Source organism: Lemur catta, chromosome 15, assembly GCF_020740605.2.
Source record: "Lemur catta isolate mLemCat1 chromosome 15, mLemCat1.pri, whole genome shotgun sequence".
Taxonomy (NCBI): Eukaryota; Metazoa; Chordata; class Mammalia; order Primates; family Lemuridae; genus Lemur; species Lemur catta.
The window spans coordinates 36,537,346-36,555,728 of NC_059142.1; the positions used below are offsets into that span (position 1 = coordinate 36,537,346).

Consider the following 18,383-nt stretch of genomic DNA (forward strand, 5'->3'; position numbering starts at 1 on the left):
AAGGGAAAAAGAACTAATATCAAGAACCTACACTGTTCCAGCCCCACCATGTTACTTAATCTAAACAACAATCTTATCAGCCCATTTTACAGCGCAGATTTACACCCAGGTAAACTGACTCTAGGCTTCATATTCTTTCAACATATTTCAATGCCCTCAAAGGTGATCCCAACTCTCAATTCTTCAGACATTACGAAGATTCAATCTAGGCTCTTTCTCCAAGTAAAAATAAGGAGACACTAAAGTACATTATCCCAACACTCTATGATTATAACTAGTTAGGTTAGTGTTTTCACGTCCTAGATTGAAAAGTGAAAAAGTAAACAGTACTTTCCTTACCTTAACCTCTCCAGCCATTTTATCAACTGCAAATCCCTCAACTGACAGCTGAAAAACAATGGTTTTAAACAGTAAGTGAAACTAAAAGAGGCTAGGAACAAACTTCCATTTACCCTAAAAACAGATCATTATATTCTCTTCCAACTTCAGTCTGTTATAAAGGGTACAGGATGGAGGATGGAGAAGCCCTTAAACACAATAACTGTACAAAGAAACTCTTAAAGAGCAGAGACCATAATCTATGGGTACAATGAATCATTGGTGTCACTCAATAATACCATTAGCAAGCTACTCGAAATAAAATTTTTCACATACCTTTATTAGTCTGGATATTAAGAATCCTCCCTGGTATCGATTATAAAGTTCTTCCCAGTTGTCCTTTATGAATTTCCAAGCAGCTTTCCTCCCATGCTTGCTGCCTCCAGCTACTCCACCGATTACGGATACAGTGTCCTGTGGACGTACCTCTTCCTAAAAGGAGAAAGAGAACTAAGTCTAATGTATCCAGAACATCTTTTGGTTCCTGAAAGTGCAACATACTGTTGAGATACTCAAGTAACCACATTGAAAACATTTAATTCCTTGTTTTAGGAATAATGGGTACCTGAAGCTTCCAGCAAAGAGGACAATGTTCAACCTAAAGATCAACCAAACTGAGATGAGACAGGTACAAACAGGCTGCTCAGCAGATACTTGCTTGGGAGCTTATAGGGTAAACAGAGGAAGAGACACAAAGTAGGCAAAGGGATAAGTCAGTTTCCCAGTTTTCAAAGTTCTCATTCTGGAAAGAGAATTTGTTTCCTCTTCCAACTATTCTAATTCTCACCACTAGTGGGAGATAACAGAAGTCAGTAATAGAAACGGATGCCATTTTTTCTAGAAGAGGAAGGCTTAGTCCAGGGTTAAGGCAGATCAAGAGGATACTGAATCAAAGACACTTGCCACAGATCAATGGGTAACAATTCCCTCTAAAAGCAGTTTTCATTGTAACTTACTGAAAGTGCAAACGTGAGGACTTTTTGAATCAGGTCAGGCAAAAGAGTAGCCCCAAGGACTCTTTCAATTCGATTTTTCTCTTCTTGCATATCTGCTTGTTTATGAAGCTATGGGGGAAAATAATATAGAGATAGTTAACTTTCCCTTGGAAGTTCTACATATGCTTATATGAGCTTCTCTCTAATAGGGTGAAACTTCCACTCTACATTCCCACTGGGTAAGACTAGTAGGGTATTAAATCAATACTTCTCAAGATGCCTGGCAAAGGCAATATACATAACCTAAACATTTGTACCCCCATAATATGCTGTGGGGGGGGAAGATGCCTAGGCACTAAATTTGTCATTTGCCATTACAGTTAAGTAAGTCATTAGATACAAGTGCTCACTAGATGAACAGCCTGTCATCAGTTCTGAGCAGTTTAATATCAAGATCTAAAGGTAAATGTGTCATGGCCAAATTCTTTATTTCACTGATATCTGGCTAATATTCTCTGTTAGATGAACAAACTAATCATTACTAATTTTATACCATTAAAGATCATCAATTTATAATAACAGTGAAAAACTGAAAATAATGTAAACATCCAACAGTTGAATACCGTATTGTTTACTTATTTTAAAAAGATGCATTACTGAAAGAAAGATATAGATATATTTTAAGATCCAGGGTCTCGCTCAGTTGCCCAGGCTGGAATGCAGTGGCATGATCATAGGTCATTGTAACCTCAAACTCCTGGGCTTAAGCAATCCTCCTGCCTCAGCCTCCTGAGTACCTAGGACTACAGGTGCATACCACCTGTAGATGGGGGTCTCACCATGGGGCCCAGGCTGATCTTAAACTCCTGGCCTAAGCAATCCTCCCACCTAGGCCTGGGATTATAGGTGTGAACCATCTTGCCTGGCCTGAAAGTTATATTTTAAGGAATATTTCATGGTTTGGCACTAAGTTTCTCAAGGAAAAAGAAGAATATTTCAGCTGGGTGTGGTGGCTCAATGAGAGACAAAGCAGAATGATCCTAAATTTTAAAAACTTAATGTGAAAGGGAAGAAATAACCTGAAAATACATCAAAATAGTAATATTAATTAATGATGGTATATGATCACTGGGATTTTGAGATAGAGTCTCACTCTGTTGCCCCAGGTAAAGTACAGTGGCATCATCACAGCTCACTGCAACCTCAAATTCCTGGACTCAAGCAATCCTCCTGTCTTAACCTCCCAAGTAGCTGGGACTGCAGATGTGTGCCATAATGTCCAGCTAATTTTTCTATTTTTAGTAGAGACAGAGTCTTGCTCTTGCTCAGACTGGTCTCGAACTCCTGCCCTCAAGCAATCTTCCTGCCTTGGCCTCCCAGAGTGCTGGGATTACAGGTGTGAGCCACCGCACCCAGCTGCATCTTCACATTTTTTAACAGCAAAAGCAGCACATACTGAATGCAAAATATAAGACAGAGTAACATAAAGAAAAAATAAAATGACTACTATATGTATATTACCAAACCTGGAATGAGATCATATTATATATGCTATTTTTGTGATCTGCTTTTTCAATTACAGGTAAGTTTTTTCTTCTTTGTATTTTTCTAGTCTTTAAATCTTCCATGGTGAATATATAAAATCTTTTTCTCATAATCAGAAACAAAATTTTAAAAATTAGAACTATAAACTTAAAAGAGATACCTCTCCAACACAACTTAATTTACAGATTCTCTTTTTCTCCCCCTTAAGATTTAACACTGACCAGTGTCTGGAGACCCCATCATAGCTCCCAGTTTCCTCTTCCTTTCCTTGGGCTCTTTTGAACGGCAGTGTGGTAAAATAGGAAGTCAGGAGATATAGGTTCTAGTCCCAGTTTTGCCTCTAACTAGCTATGTGATTTTGACTAAGTCCTTAATCTCTCCAGGTCTCAGTTTCCCCATCTGTAAAATAAGGGGGGTGGACAGATGATTTCTAAGGTCCTTTTTAGCTTCAATATTAATAGTCTGAACTCTGGCTTTCAAAGAAGCATTTTTTTCCCCCAGAGAGAACCCATTATAGTAGTCCACTAGATGGCACTCTAATACCACCTTCCAAATACACAGGCTGTCCCAAAAGTTGTCATACATAGGGAAAACGGAAAATTGTAGCTAAATGTACCTTCATTTACAAAATATTAATTACAAAATTTTTCCTTTATAGTCTTTTTTACATTTTGTAAAATTTTGTAATGAATATTTTATAAAAATATTTGTAAAAAAAGAGACTACAAAGGAAAAATTTTGTAAAGTTTTATAATGAATATTTTGTAAATAAAGGTATATTTAGCTACAATTTCCCATTTTCCCTATACATGGTGACTTTTGGGACACCCTGTACTATGTATGAATTAAAGTTTTTTTTTTTAATTTGCTTCGTTATTCCTGAATTACTTTCAGAAACCAATTCTCCTCATCTTTTACCAAATGGTTTCTTTTTCTTTTCATTTCTCTTTTTTTTTTTTTTGGATACAGGGTCTTGCTCTATTGCCCAGGCTAGAGTGCAGTGGCATCATCATAACTCACTGCAATCCCAAATTCCCAGGCTCAAGTGATCTGCCTGCCTCAGGCTTCCAAGTAGCTGAGACTACAGGCACATGCCACCATGCTTGGCCAATTTTTCTATTTTTTGTAAAGACAGGATCTCGCATGTTGCCCAGGCTCCAAATGGTTTCTTTTTTTCTTTTTTTTGGAGACAGAGTCTTGCTCTGTCACCCCAGTAGAGTGCAGTGCTGTCATCGTAGCTCACTGCAACCTCAAACTCCTGGGCTCAAGTGATTGTTTTGCCTCAGCCTTCTGAGTAGCTGGGACTATAGGTGTGTACCACCACATCCGGCCAATTTTTCTATTTTTTGTAGAGATGGGGTCTCACTCTTGCTCAGGCTAGTCTTAAACTCCTGAGCTCAACATTTCTTTTTAGACTGGTAATTGCATGGACAGGGACTGGAGACAGCACTTGTTCCACAGTATTATTGTTGATTCAAACTTTCAAACAGGTTGCAGCCATTGTAAGGGCATGGAAAGTTTTATCTACATTTTATCTAAGCCAGAGTTTAATTATATGCCAATTACCTTGGGAAAACTAGAGAAGCTATAAAGGCAAGTGAGTTAATTTCCTCTCCATTCATAAGGGATCCTGGCACAGCTCAAACCCTTGAGACACCTGATGATCTATCACTTTTTTTTTTTTTTTTTGAGATAGTGTTTTGCTCTGTTGCCAGAGCTACAGTGCAGTGGCATTATCATAGCTCACTGCAGCCTTAAACTCCTGGGCTCAAGTGATCTTCCCACCTCAGCCTCCTGAGTAGCTGGGACTACAGGCATGCGCCACCATGCCCAGCTAATTTTTCTATTTTTTGTAGAGATGTGGTTTCCCTATATTGCCCAGGCTGGTCTCAAACTCCTGGCCTCAAGCGATCCTCCTGCCTTAGCTTCCCAAAGTGCTTGGATTACAGGCATGAGCCATAGTGCCCAGTCTATCTATCCCTTTTCTAAGAATAGAAACAAACCTTTTGCTTGAAATGGGCAAAACCCCACATAACTTTACACTGAAGATAAAATTTTAAAGAACTTTACTTGTTAATCAAAACGAACACTTATTTCAGTGTTAAGATTTAAGATGCATAAAGTTGTAAGTAAAGAAAAGCAGTGAAAAATAGGCTGGGTGCAGTTGTGTATGCCTGTAATCCCAGCACTTTGGGAGGCTGAGGCAGTAGGATCACTTGAGACCAGGAGTTTGAGACCAGCCTGGGCAATATAGTGAGACCCGTCTATACAAAAATTTTTTTAAAAATTAGCTGGGTGTGGTGTTGTCCACCTGGAGTGCTAGCTACTCAGAAGGCTGAGGCAGGAAGATGGTTTGAGCCTGGGAGTTTGAGGTTGTAGTGAGCTATGACTGTGCCACTGCATTCTAGTCTGAGTGACAGTTTGAGACCCTGTCTCAGTCAATCAGTCAAAAGTCATCTTACTTGTCACTACTTTTTTTTTTCTAAGAGACAGGGTCCCGGCACTGTCACTCAGGCTGCAGTGCAATGGCACAATCATAGCTCACTGCAGTCTCGAACTCCTGGGTTCAAGTGATCCTCCTGCCTCAGCCTCTTGAGAAACTGGGACTACAGGCATGAGCCACTGTGCCTAGTAATGTTTTCATTTTTTTAGAGACAAGATCTCACTATGTTGCCAAGCCTGGTCTTGAACTGTTGGCCTCAGGCAATCCTCCCACCTTGGCCTGCTGAGTGGCTCAGATTATGGGCATAAGCCACTGTGCCTAGTTTGACACTATATTGATAGTATACATGGAGAGACGTTACATATTTCTCCATAGTTTCTTAATATGTGCATGTTTCCAATATGGATATATTTTTTTGGCCAGGATTTTTTCTTAACCAATTAAAGCTACACTCGTTGTCTGTTCAAGTTCAAATTCAGGCAATGGGAGCCTTTTGCAAATATACTCACTTTGAGCATAATGTCTAAGGTAGTGCCATCACCGTGCTTCAAAACAGTCAGATAGACCTACAAGGAAATACAGGAACAAAAAAGAAGTCATTTGATTAAATTTATCTTATTGTAAATAGTCTAATGTTAAGAAAAGAAAGAAAACAAGTAAAAAACAATTGTAAATAGTCATGTGTTCACGTTATATACAAATTGTGGTAAGGAGCTAACAGCCCTGTAAACAACCACAAAGGTAGAAGGCATGTTGTAACAGCACAGCACACCAGCTCTCTCGTAGTGCTGAGAAACTTTAAACAAATGAGAAGCTGGCCACAAACCAACTGGCATATATTAAAGACCAAATGACATATATTAAAATAGAGTCAGACTCGGTTTGTGGGTCAGTTCTTAGGTCAGTTTTGGTTACTATTAAAAAAGTTCCACACTTTACAGAATAATGCAGTCACCTATAAATCAAAGCAATTTATTATGAAAACCTACAGGACTCCTCAGATCAGCGGAGAGAATCTGTTTTCCTTCCACGTGGTCCTTAAACCGACGACGGGCTTCTTCTAATGTTGCCTTATGTCCCGCTTTTCCTAGTTTTCCCAGAACCAAGCCCCTCAGGAGTGCATCTAGATGACCTGATTGAGAAGTAAAAGAGACACAGGACTACTTAAAAAGCCTATTTTTACAAATTTGCCACCTGGATATTTTATAATTGTGTTCTACCAAGTCTATGGTCTTGAACAAACACAACCAATTACCTTAATACTTGAGAGAACACTTGACTTAAATTTATCAAATCATAAGAGTCAAATGCTAAACAGACTAGGCAAGCAAATAAATTTGCTGACTTTGTCTACAATCACAAATGCCAACTATCTAATTTACTAAATGTTTACTCAGTCTAGTTACCCTAACAATTATGTGTAAAAGAACAGGCTTAGATCATGCAGTTTTGACCCAAGGTTCAAAGAAAGACCATATGTCAAATTAGCATGCTTTGTGTACAATAAATTGAAATCTTAGATTTTAAAAATCAAAATCTGATGGATCTGTTTCTCCAAAGATACCCAAATGGTCAATAAGCACATAAAAAAGTGTTCAACATCATTAATCATTAGGGAAATGCAGATCAAAACCATAATGAGATACCATTTCATATCTGCTATGATGGCTATAATCAAAAAGACAATATCAAGTGTTGACAAGGATGTGGAGAAACTGTAACCCTCAACACTGCTTGTAAAAATGTAAAATGGTGCAGCCACTTAGAAAAAGTCTGGCAGCTCCTCAAAGGGTTCATCAGAATTATCATATAACCTATCAATTTCACTCATAGGTATATATGCTCAAAAGAAATGAAAGCATATGTCTACACAAAAACTTGTACACAAATGTGCACAGAATTCATAATAGCCAAAAAGTGGAACCAATCCAAATGTCCATCAACTATTGAACAGATAAACAAATGTGGTATACAGGCTGGGAGTAGTGGCTCATGCCTGTAATCCTAGCACTCTGGGAGGCCGAGGTGGGTGGATCACTCGAGGTCAGGAGTTTGAGACCAGCCTGAGCAAGAGCGAGACCCCGTCTCTACTAAAAATAGAAAGAAATTATCTGGCCATCTAAAATATATATAGAAAAAATTAGCCAGGCTGGTGGTGCATGCCTGTAGTCCCAGCTACTCGGTAGGCTGAGGCAGAAGGATTGCTTAAGCCCAGGAATTTGAGGTTTCTGTGAGCTAAGCTGACGCCACGGCACTCTAGCCCAGGCAACAGAGTGAGGCTCTGTCTCAAAAAAAAAAAAAAAATTATATTTAAAGCCTTGAAATCACCATTCCCAACATTTAAATGACAGCAAAAAGAGTAAATACATGATTACAGAAATAGTCATGGAAGAGAGAACACATATAGAAAGAAAATCATTTCCTTAATTCAGAAAGCTGGCCCCTGTGTCTCTCAGCACCTTTATAAGTTGTACATAAAGTACCTGTTATTTATGGTAACAATAAATAAAATAATCCAAAATTTGCTTTAACTTTTCTTGACTATAAATGGGCCTTTGGAACTCTGTAAAAGACTTTTATTTCCACCATTGTACACAAATTATATTTAGCAATAAATACATATAACCACTACTGTTTCTATGTTGGTGATCCATATACCTTCACCAGCAGACTTAAAAGACTTAATTCTTAATTTCTGGCTAGCTGAATTTATAGTAACATCCAGTTGATACAAAGATGATGCCAATAATATTGTTCACCACATAAAAAAGTACAATTTCTGACTGAATCTTTCCCCATTCAGTACATCCATTACCTTCTCCAGGTTTGGGGTCCCAGCCCAGTCTCTCCCCTATGGGTGAAAAGACATCTTTCACAAACTCCTGGATTTCCTCATAGAAGTCTGTGTGGGACAAGAGAGTTGAGAGAATCCCCAGGTTACAGCTCAGGTCGCTCCATACAGTATAATTGGGCTCATTCACAAAAGCCTCCATGACTTTTAGAACCTCTACAGTGCTAATGATTCCAGCTCGAGCCTGGGACAGGAAAAAACATAAATTAACCCAGTCTTCAAACAAAACAAAACAAAAAAAACACAAGCATGCATTTTCATCATTATCTGCTGCTAGCAGTATCTTTGGTTTAAGGAAATGGGACTATATAAGCTCAGAAGAAGACTGCCGGAATAAAAATCCTACTCTGACAACAGTCCTTGTTTATTCCTTTGCTATTTATAAAAGAACAATTTTTAAAAATTATACTAAAATCCTACAATTTGAGAGCAACAACAAAAAACCAGTTAACTTCCAATTTCTACTCAGTTTCTGGGGCCTTGGCTTTGTTTTTGTTTTAAAATTTTTCGGCCGGGCGCGGTGGCTCACGCCTGTAATCCTAGCTCTGGGAGGCCGAGGCGGGTGGATCGCTCGAAGTCAGGAGTTCGAGACCAGCCTGAGCAAGAGTGAGACCCCGTCTCTACTAAAAAATAGAAAGAAATTATCTGGCCAACTAAAAATATATAAACAAAAAAATTAGCCGGGCATGGTGGCTCATGCCTGTAGTCCCGGCTACTCGGGAGGCTGAGGCAGTAGGATCGCTTAAGCCCAGGAGTCTGAGGTTGCTATGAGCTAGGCTGATGCCACGGCACTCACTCTAGCCCGGGCAACAAAGTGAGACTCTGTCTCAAAAAAAAAAAAAATAAATAAAATAAAATTTTTCATACTTTCAGGAAAGTTGCAAAAATAGTTGGGGCTTTGGTTTTTGACAGAGGTTCTTTCAAAGCTGGACTTGCAAACTGTGTCAACTTATTTCTGAAAGAACACAAACTGGAAGGCACTACAAATTCAAAGTCCTTTTAGAACTAATAGAGTTAGGAAAAAGAACTTCTGTTACAGCAGCCAACTGCACAAACAGCCCACTCTCCTGGGACAGGTCTTTCTCAGCAATAAGATCAGCAAATGTGAAGTTTTGTGCATCATGCTAATCTGTGTTTATACAAAGGAGGAATCCAAAACCAGTGACTGCAGAGGGGAGATAAAATTTCAAGTCCAATTTAAAGGAACACTAGGAGGAATATGACAATTTTTATCATTGTCAAAGATATCTAGAAATTACCTAACCTTTTGGAATCATAAAGATAATACTACTAATTGCTGCTTTAAATCCATTCTGGAACAAAGCCAAATGGAAATATAATTCTAAAACTAATCGACTATAATTTGAGTAATAATGAAATATTATGAAATTCTAGCTTTCCCAGCAAAGTACAACCACTATTTTAGGAAAACATAAAAATCATACTGAATCAATTATTAAAAGAAAAAATCAGGCCAGGTGCAGTGGCTCATGCCTATAATCCTAGCACTCTGGGAGGCCGAGGCAGGAGGATCACTTGGGACCAGGAGTTCAAGACCAGCCTGAGCAAGAGTGAGACCCTACCTCTACTAAAACTAGAAAAATTAGCTGGGCATGGTGGCATGCACCTGTAGTCCCAGCTACTTGGGAAGCTGAGGCAAGAGGATCGCTTCAGCCCTGGAGTATGAGGTTGCAGTGAGCTATGATAACACCACTGCACTTTACCCAGAATGACAGAGTAAGACTCTGTCTCAAGAAAAAAAAAAAAAGAGAGAGAGAAATTTCTTCAAGGTTCATATCTACTTCCACTTTTTTTTTTAATTTAACTTTTGCCACTTCTTCCAGGATCATACCTATTTCTCCTGAAAGAAAGGAATTTGCCTTACAAAGGATAGTTTAACTAAAGAAGGTTGCAGAAAATGGGCTTCAAAGTAATGAAATAGAATCTGCTTCTGGTAAATTACATAGGTTCAATCTTGTCATATTAATAATAATTTGTCATTTGCTCTAGTCACAAAGGTGTTTAACCTTCAGAAAGAACCATATTCTTCTAATTATGTTTCAGACACTTCAGAAAAAACAAAATCCTTTAACCAACAAAATCCATCATATTACTTAAATCAGAGATGCTCACCAAAGAGAAGAGGTCATTCTGTAATCCAAGTCGATCCACAGGGGGCAGAGAAAGGTCACGAATGCCCGGTAATAGACTTTCCAGCATGGAAGAGCTGTACTGGGTCCGATAAAACCCAACTGTTCCCAAGTTTAACTGAAAAGAGAGTCAATAAGTACTCTTAAACAGTTCCATTTATTTTTTAAATCAACCTTTTGTTGATTTTGTATGTGTAAAAGAAGTTGTGATTCTAGATATATTTGGATGAAAACAACAAAGACCATACATGCTAACAGGGATTAAAACAAAACAACACATCAAGATAGACATCAGTTGTCAAAGATGAATACACAGGCAAAAGAAAAAGGACACTTGAAATAGTGGGGGCCAAAGTGAGGGAAAGTATGAAGAACATGGCAGGGGCAGAGAAAATAATATGAATAAATATTTATTTCTAATCTCACTTTTAGGTTTATAGAAAATGCTTATTATATATAAAAACACTTAATAGAATTTGAGAAAGACTAAGCCTTTACAATACTGATCTATTAAGCCCAGAGCCTAAATGGAATAACAATGTTCAGATCCTAAATTTTAAGGAATTATATGGACCTAAAAGGTAATTTCATATGATTTTTGAAGTAAGGTCATCACTGACTGCAATTATCCTCTACAGGCTATGCACCAACAGCCAAAAAATATTTTTGAAAATATTTATATACAAAATAGTATCTCTGCAGAACATATTAAGGGAAAAAATAGTATAATGGTAAAGTAAGATATAAATATTTTACTATTTATATATAAATATTTGTTTAAAAATTTATCATAATGACAGGGTTATTGGGGGGAAAAGAATCACCCCACAACTTTATTTATTTATTTTTTTTTTTGAGACAGAGTGTCACTTTGTTGCCCGGGCTAGAGTGAGTGCCGTGGCATCAGCCTAGCTCACAGCAACCTCAGACTCCTGGGCTTAAGCGATCCTACTGCCTCAGCCTCCCTAGTAGCTGGGACTACAGGCATGAGCCACCATGCCCGGCTAATTTTTTTGTATATATATTTTTTAGTTGGCCAGATAATTTCTTTCTATTTTTAGTAGAGACGGGGTCTCACTCTTGCTCAGGCTGGTCTCGAACTCCTGACCTCGAGCGATCCACCCGCCTCGGCCTCCCAGAGCTAGGATTACAGGCGTGAGCCACCGCGCCCGGCCCACCCCACAACTTTAATTCAGCTATTATTTTGATTGCCTTTACCTTTTACTGTAGGAATAACACTTTTATTTACCTAATTACAATCATAGTGTACACATAACTTTTCTCATTTAATATTGCTATGTAATCTTTCAGATAACTTCAAATGATAATATTCCACTGAGTATATTTTAAATATATATGTTAAAAATTAAAAGAGAAAAATAGCTTTTTTTAAAAAAAAAAAAAAAGCACCAAAGTTTGATACAATGCATAATTCCTATTAGGAACATATAATTATGAAAAGAGTTTGTAGTAGATACTTTACATTAAGAAAGGTACAGAGTATGAAACAATGAAAAATAATACTTACCCACTAGTATTTTTGTGAAATGGTTTTAAAATACCAGCTAAAGGAATTTCACATTTCAGTGACACAAACTGATTATTATATATGTCTGCTCTCATTTGATTATAGTTGTACAGATATGATGACAACACATAATTAAATTTAACATGTCATTACAATGACAGGGCAGTTTGAAGTTGCAAGACTACAAATATTTTGGATAATGTGACTCTATAGACAGTCTGCTATTTTTTTCCCCCTCTTTAGCCTATCCCTTTTTAACTGGTTCTCTACTGCTCCCTTACCTAACAGAAGGACAAATGTCTGGACAACACTATTTGAAAATTGGCCCTAAATTTCATAAAGAAAAGTTTAGAAATATTTTTTTCTTTGAAAGTCCTAGTTTAAACTGAAGCAGAATTTAAAGCCAGCCATAAAATACATAAATTATGTGACAGAAATCAATTTAGGTAAGATAAAAATGGCTATGCTATTTCTGGACTCACCTTCACCCATTGGTCTGGTTTGACATTTTTCAAAACCACATTCATCTCTGGCTTGTCCATTAGAATTTTCAGTTTGGCCTGGTTGGAATCTTCGCTAGTAGAGATTGTGATAGGAACCATCCACTGAGGACAGTCTTCTCCTAAGCAAGAGAAGAACAAACAGAAAACTTGAAAAATAATTTTGCACTAAAAGAAATGAAAAGTAAAGTGGAGAGAGAGGACAGGTGTTGTCCTAACTAGGGGCTTCAGTGTAACTGTTAGGCCAATAGCACATTCTTAGTGGTGCATGAACTCTTCCATGTAACCTGAATAATGTTAGTGCAAAGGAAGAGATAGTTTACTAACAAAACTTTTTTAGACAATAGTCTAAAAAAAAAGAACAGTTAACTACTTGTAGAATCACAAATGGAATTATTTTAACTTAATTGCTATTTTCCCTTTACAAAGCAATAGAGACAGCAATGATTTCACTGTTAAAATCTGAGTAAGTAAAAGGTCTCACATAGCATTTAAAAATTCAAAGGTGCAGTACTTAATGGATATACATACTACTAAAGCATCAAAGGGTTAATTTTTATTATTGTTATAGACAGAATATATCCTGGGAGCTGTTGCATTCTATCACAGAGGAGTCATATCTAAAAGCCAAACCTTTTGTAAGGCAGAAACACTGTCTTAGATATCAGATAGCAAAACAGACTTTGCATTAAGATGCCAAACAAAAGAGAGTCCTTGCCCAGTTCATTAATGGAGCTAGTTTAATAAGTTACATAGCTTTATGTTGTTGGGCTAAACCACAAATTAAAATTGACCTTTGACACTGGGATATTTCTGGTTTTAATGCTGACACTGGGATACTTCAGGTTTTAATGCTGCCTATATTGGTGACAGAACCTTAGAAAAACTTGCAAAACCTGTCAGTACTACAATGTAGATTACAGGTACCAGGCAGAAAATGGCAACTGTGGCACATAAGGATTTATCTGGATAATAAACCTGTCATGTGACTTGGTAGATATATTTATTAAAAGAATAATTCTAAATGCCAAGAAAGGTTAAGGGCAGAAAGATATTTCTTTTAACCCAAGTAGATTTTGGTGGGTAGAATATGACAAGGCATTGATGATTCTGATATGTACTTCCTGCTGTGGAAAACTACTGTTTTAAAGGAAGTAAGAATGGTACAGAGAAACACTTTACTTCCTGATTTTCTCAATCTTTAATTTCCTGAGTAAAATTATATAGGTAAAAGAGTCTAATGACATATGGAAATATTTGAAAATGTGGCAGTGAAGAGCATAAACCCATGGAATCCAACTATTTTGCTTGAATTCTCCCTGTTTAACTTCTTAGGTGACTGTGAGCATTTTAACTAACCTAGCTGTGCCTCAGCTCCCTCATCTGTAAAATGGAAATAATGCCACCTACCTGATAAGGATGCTTTCAGTATAAAATAAGAGCCAGTTATGGTGCTTAGCACAATGACTAGTACATAATAAATCTAAATAATCACTGGGATTTATTTATTTACTTACATATTATGCCCAAGAATTAAAAAAAAAAAAATTAACCACCCACACAAACACACACTAAGTCCCCTTTTAGGGATTGAGGCTAGAGACATCACTTTTTAAGTATTCCTGTCCTCCTTCCCTCATTATAGGCTCCAATAAATACATTAAAACATGGAATTTTAAAAACTAAGTGACTACACACTACAAATAGCTCATGAATCTCCTTTTTTGATTTCTTAAATTTCATTTTTTACTGTATTACCATCTCATTATTTTTATTTAATTCTATTAAAACTATCAAAAATGGATAATTAAACCAGGTGCAGTGGCTCAAACCTGTGATCCTAGCACTTAGGGAGGCTGAGGCAGGAGGACTGCTTGAGGCCAGGAGTTCAAGACTAGCCTGAGAAACATATAGGGACTTCTCCTCTACCTAAAATAGAAAAATGAGCTGGCATAGTGGTGTGTGCCTGTAGTCCCAGCTACTTGGGAGACTAAGGCAGGAGGATCACTTGAGCCCAAGAGTTCGAGGTTGCAGTAAGCTATGATCAAGCCACTGCACTCTAGCCTAGGTGACAAAGCAAGACCCTGTCTCTCAAAAAAAAAAAAGGATAATTCATTCATCAGCTTCCACTTATAGCCATTTGCTTACCAACATATGGTCCACTGGCACAGAACTTCTTTTGGGACAACCTCAATAATCTGTCATCTTCTACCTAAGAAGCAAAACAAGGCTATAATAGTATCAACACTTTCTTTTTTAACTTCAGAATAGTATGGGGTACAAGTGTTTTGCTTACCTAAATTACTTTTGCACACTTTGAGTCAAAGTTATAAGTGTGTCCATTACCCAGATAGTGTGTACTGTATCTGTTAGGTATGAATTTACCCAGCTCCTTCTCCCCCCAACACTTTTTTTTAAGGGAGGAGGGCAACATTTCTGTGACAATGTAGATGGAGGAACCAGTACAACCAAATGTGCAATGGTGATGAAGATGATGATACTACAGAATGGGAGATAAGTCACTATTTTTCATTCAGTCTTCAACAACACTCTCAATAAAAGGCCAAGTTCCATGTAAAATATGCCCACTCAGAAGAGACATATACCCAGATGAGAACAGACTCCTAAAAGCTTTAAAGTATGAAATTTTCAAAGGTATACACAACAATAATACTACATCAAGTTTCATTAATCTTTATAGAGAAAGGTTATGTCTTTAGTCTTTTCCACTTCTAAGAATTGGCAGCATTAAATTAGCATGTAGACTGAATACTGACATGCCTGATAAACATGAAAGATTTCAAATTTTAGAATGCTTGATAAACATGAAAGAAGCATACATCTTGTTTCAATGGATAAACTTTGCAATGAAACACAAGAAGTGGAAGAAAAACTGCAAATAATTAGAAAGCCAGAAGCAACAATGGCACATATATATGTTTAAAAAATATTTCAACAATATGCAGTCATTTGTTTTACTTATCATTAGCTATTTTTTTTTTTTTTGAGACAGAGTCTCACTCTGTTGCCCAGGCTAGAGTGCCATGGCGTCAGCCTAGCTCACAGCAACATCAAACTCCTGGGCTTAAGCAATCCTACTGTCTCAGCTTCCTGAGTAGCTGGGACTACAGGCATGCGCTACCATGCCCAGCTAATTTTTTCTATATATATTTTTGGTTGGCCAGCTAATTTCTTTCTATTTTTAGGAGAGACGGGGGTCTTGCTCTTGCTCAGGCTGGTCTCGAACTCCTGACCTCGAGCGATCCACCCGCCTTGGCCTCCCAGAGTGCTAGCTAGGATTACAGGCATGAGCCACCACGCCCGGCTTATCATTAGCTATTATACCCTAGAAGATTTCAAATAACACAAGATATAACAGATTTAAGAACAACTAAATCAAATGTAAAATTGGGCCAATGACCTTCATGGATAAAATGACTGCAAGACACAGAACTAAAAAACTAAGGAAAATTTTATGTGAGAAAGCAATAAAGCAATGGTCACTTTTATGTCATAAGCAAACTATTAATGAACTTCAACACTATATACTGATTAGTTATACATCACACAGATTTCCTTGGAAAAGTTGAAAGCTGACTTTTAAACTCATTCAGAATTATAGCAAAAATATTTAAACTTAGGGACTATAAAGCGAGAAACAGATCATAATCAAGATATTTTAAGTTACAGAGCTCTCTTATTCTTGAAAGAATTAAGAGTCATAGATAGGCTTTTTATTGTAAGGTAAAATGGAGGATGAGTTTGGCTGTGCCCATTTACAGCAAACAACAAAACAAAGAAAGCAAGACTTGACAGTAGCTAGATGGAAAAGTTAACTGAGTTTCAATAACACTGGGAAGGAGTGTGGTATTAATGTCCTCTGTTTTAACTAATGAACTATGATGCTCTTAAAAGTGTGCTCTGCTTGAAGAAAAAAATTATGGCTTAAAAGTTGGCTTTATGTGTAATCATTAAATAGTTTAATAGTTTTGGGCAATGAAATCCCCAGAGATGATGGAATAATCATCTTTGTGTGTTAGTATTCTTATTAAGTCAGGTAAAGGCCAGGCATGGTGGCTCATGCCTGTAATCTTAGCACTCTGGGAGGCCAAAGTGGGAGGATTGCTTAAGCTTAGGAGTTCAAGACCAGCCTGAGCAAGAGTGAGACCCCATCTCTACTAAAAATAGAAAAATTAGCCAGGTGTGGTAGCACATGCCTGTAGTCCCAGCTACTCGGAGGCTGAGGCAGGAGGATTGCTCAAGCCCAGGAATTTGAGCTTGCTGTGAGCTAGGCTGATGTCATGGTACTCTAGCTCAGGTAACAGAGTGAGACTCTGTCTCAAAAAAAAAAAAAAAAAAAAATCAAGAATCACACCGCCCTCCAATCAACATTAAAGACCAATTTTACACAACGATATTATAAATGCGTGTTGAGTTTTACCAAATGCTTTTTCTGCATCTAATTAGGCGATTATGTGGTTCTTTCTACTTGATCCTGTTAATGTAGTGATTATGAATCAATTCATTGATTTTTTTTTGAAATGTTAAACCAACATCTTGTTTTCTACTTTAAACATGTATAATTCTAATGATGTGGGGGGCAAAGTCATTAAGAAAAGAGTAAGAGGGCTGGTTTAAATGTCACTACAACACTTAAAGTACAGAAAAGCAAATTTGGTAACACTGTACTGAATTTCATTTAATATAGTATCAGACAAATGGAAGGACTTTATATAAGTTTACCTGTTCAGCTTCCACATAAATGAGGGGGAATCCCATTTGTTTGGTCCAGGTATTCATCACTGCTGCTATAGGTTTACCACTAGCATTTTCTAAACTTTCCCAGAGATCCTCTAGAAGATAAACACAAATAATGATAATCTAAAATGTTTACATTTTTATTTTCCTAAACAAACCAGAGATTAGCTCTTGACACCATAATGCTGACCAATTCTTCGGTTCTTTTGGATTCAGGAAACAAAGAGTGAGCCAAATTAATGTTCTTTTCACCCCCTCTACACCACAACTAAGTAAATTCTATTATAAAAACCTGTCTTTTATTCTAAGATATAGTTAATCATTCCAATTTATAAGAAAAAATACAAATTAAAAGACGAGTTCAAACAAGAAGAAATAGAAACAAAGAAACAGAAACATGTTCAAGATCACTACTAATCACTCATAAACTTAAACTATACTCATTCAATTAACTAAAGTTAAACAGCAATACATTGCAATACGTATTAAAATGGCAGCATGCACGGAGTAAAGGCACTTAAAGAAATATCCAAAGAAAATAAAAGCTTTACAAGAGGTGACTTTTGCTCTGCATCTTGAAGATGAGTTGTTCATTAGAAAGACAAGGAGGAAAGGGGCATTCCAAGTAGCCAGAATAAATGATCTATGTACAAATAGGAAAGAATAAGAAAAAATAGCAAAAATACCAATATGTTCAATAAGCTGAAGAACAGAGGGTACGTGAGTGGGGACTGAATTATTTAAGACTGTATAGCTTACAAAGCAATACAGACTTTATCATGGAGGCAATGTAGTATCTCAAGGTGTTTTTTGGGTTTGTTTTTGTTTTGTTTTTTATTTTTAGACTGAGTCTCACTGTGTTGCTGGGGCTATAGTGCAGTGGCATCATCAGAGCTCACTGCAACCTCAAACTCCTAGGCTCAAGCAATCCTTCTGCCTCAGCCTCCCGAGTAGCTAGGACTACAGATGAGAGCTCGCACCTGGCTAATTTTTCTATTTTTAGTAGAGACAGGGTCTTGCTCTTGTTCAGGCTGGTCTGGAACTCCTGAGCTCAAGCGATCCTCCTACCTCAGCCTCCCAGAGTGATAGGATTATAGGTGTGAGCCATTGCACCCAGCCCACAATATTTTTCATCAGTAGGGTGATACAATTAGATACAGTAACATGCTGCATAATGTTTTGGTCAGGATCACATACACCCATATACGATGTTGATCCCATTAGATTATAATGGAGCTGAAAAATTCCTATTGCCTAGTGACATCGTAGCTGTCATAATGTCACATCGCATACAT

At 37.3% G+C, this 18,383-nt stretch overlaps 1 protein-coding gene across 1 annotated transcript in view; it reads right to left on the reverse strand.

Moving 5' to 3' along the window:
* NPEPPS (aminopeptidase puromycin sensitive) overlaps nucleotides 1-18,383 on the reverse strand; it is a 90,262-nt gene that overhangs the window by 3,624 nt on the left and 68,255 nt on the right. The window contains exons 13-22 of the mRNA XM_045526317.1: nucleotides 17,074-17,183; nucleotides 14,479-14,542; nucleotides 12,313-12,452; nucleotides 10,286-10,420; nucleotides 8,117-8,336; nucleotides 6,291-6,433; nucleotides 5,811-5,867; nucleotides 1,335-1,442; nucleotides 655-810; nucleotides 340-387 (exon numbers count right to left, since the gene is read on the reverse strand). Coding sequence (XP_045382273.1) covers nucleotides 340-387; nucleotides 655-810; nucleotides 1,335-1,442; nucleotides 5,811-5,867; nucleotides 6,291-6,433; nucleotides 8,117-8,336; nucleotides 10,286-10,420; nucleotides 12,313-12,452; nucleotides 14,479-14,542; nucleotides 17,074-17,183 — 1,181 coding nt within the window. The remainder of the gene's footprint in view (nucleotides 1-339; nucleotides 388-654; nucleotides 811-1,334; nucleotides 1,443-5,810; nucleotides 5,868-6,290; nucleotides 6,434-8,116; nucleotides 8,337-10,285; nucleotides 10,421-12,312; nucleotides 12,453-14,478; nucleotides 14,543-17,073; nucleotides 17,184-18,383) is intronic.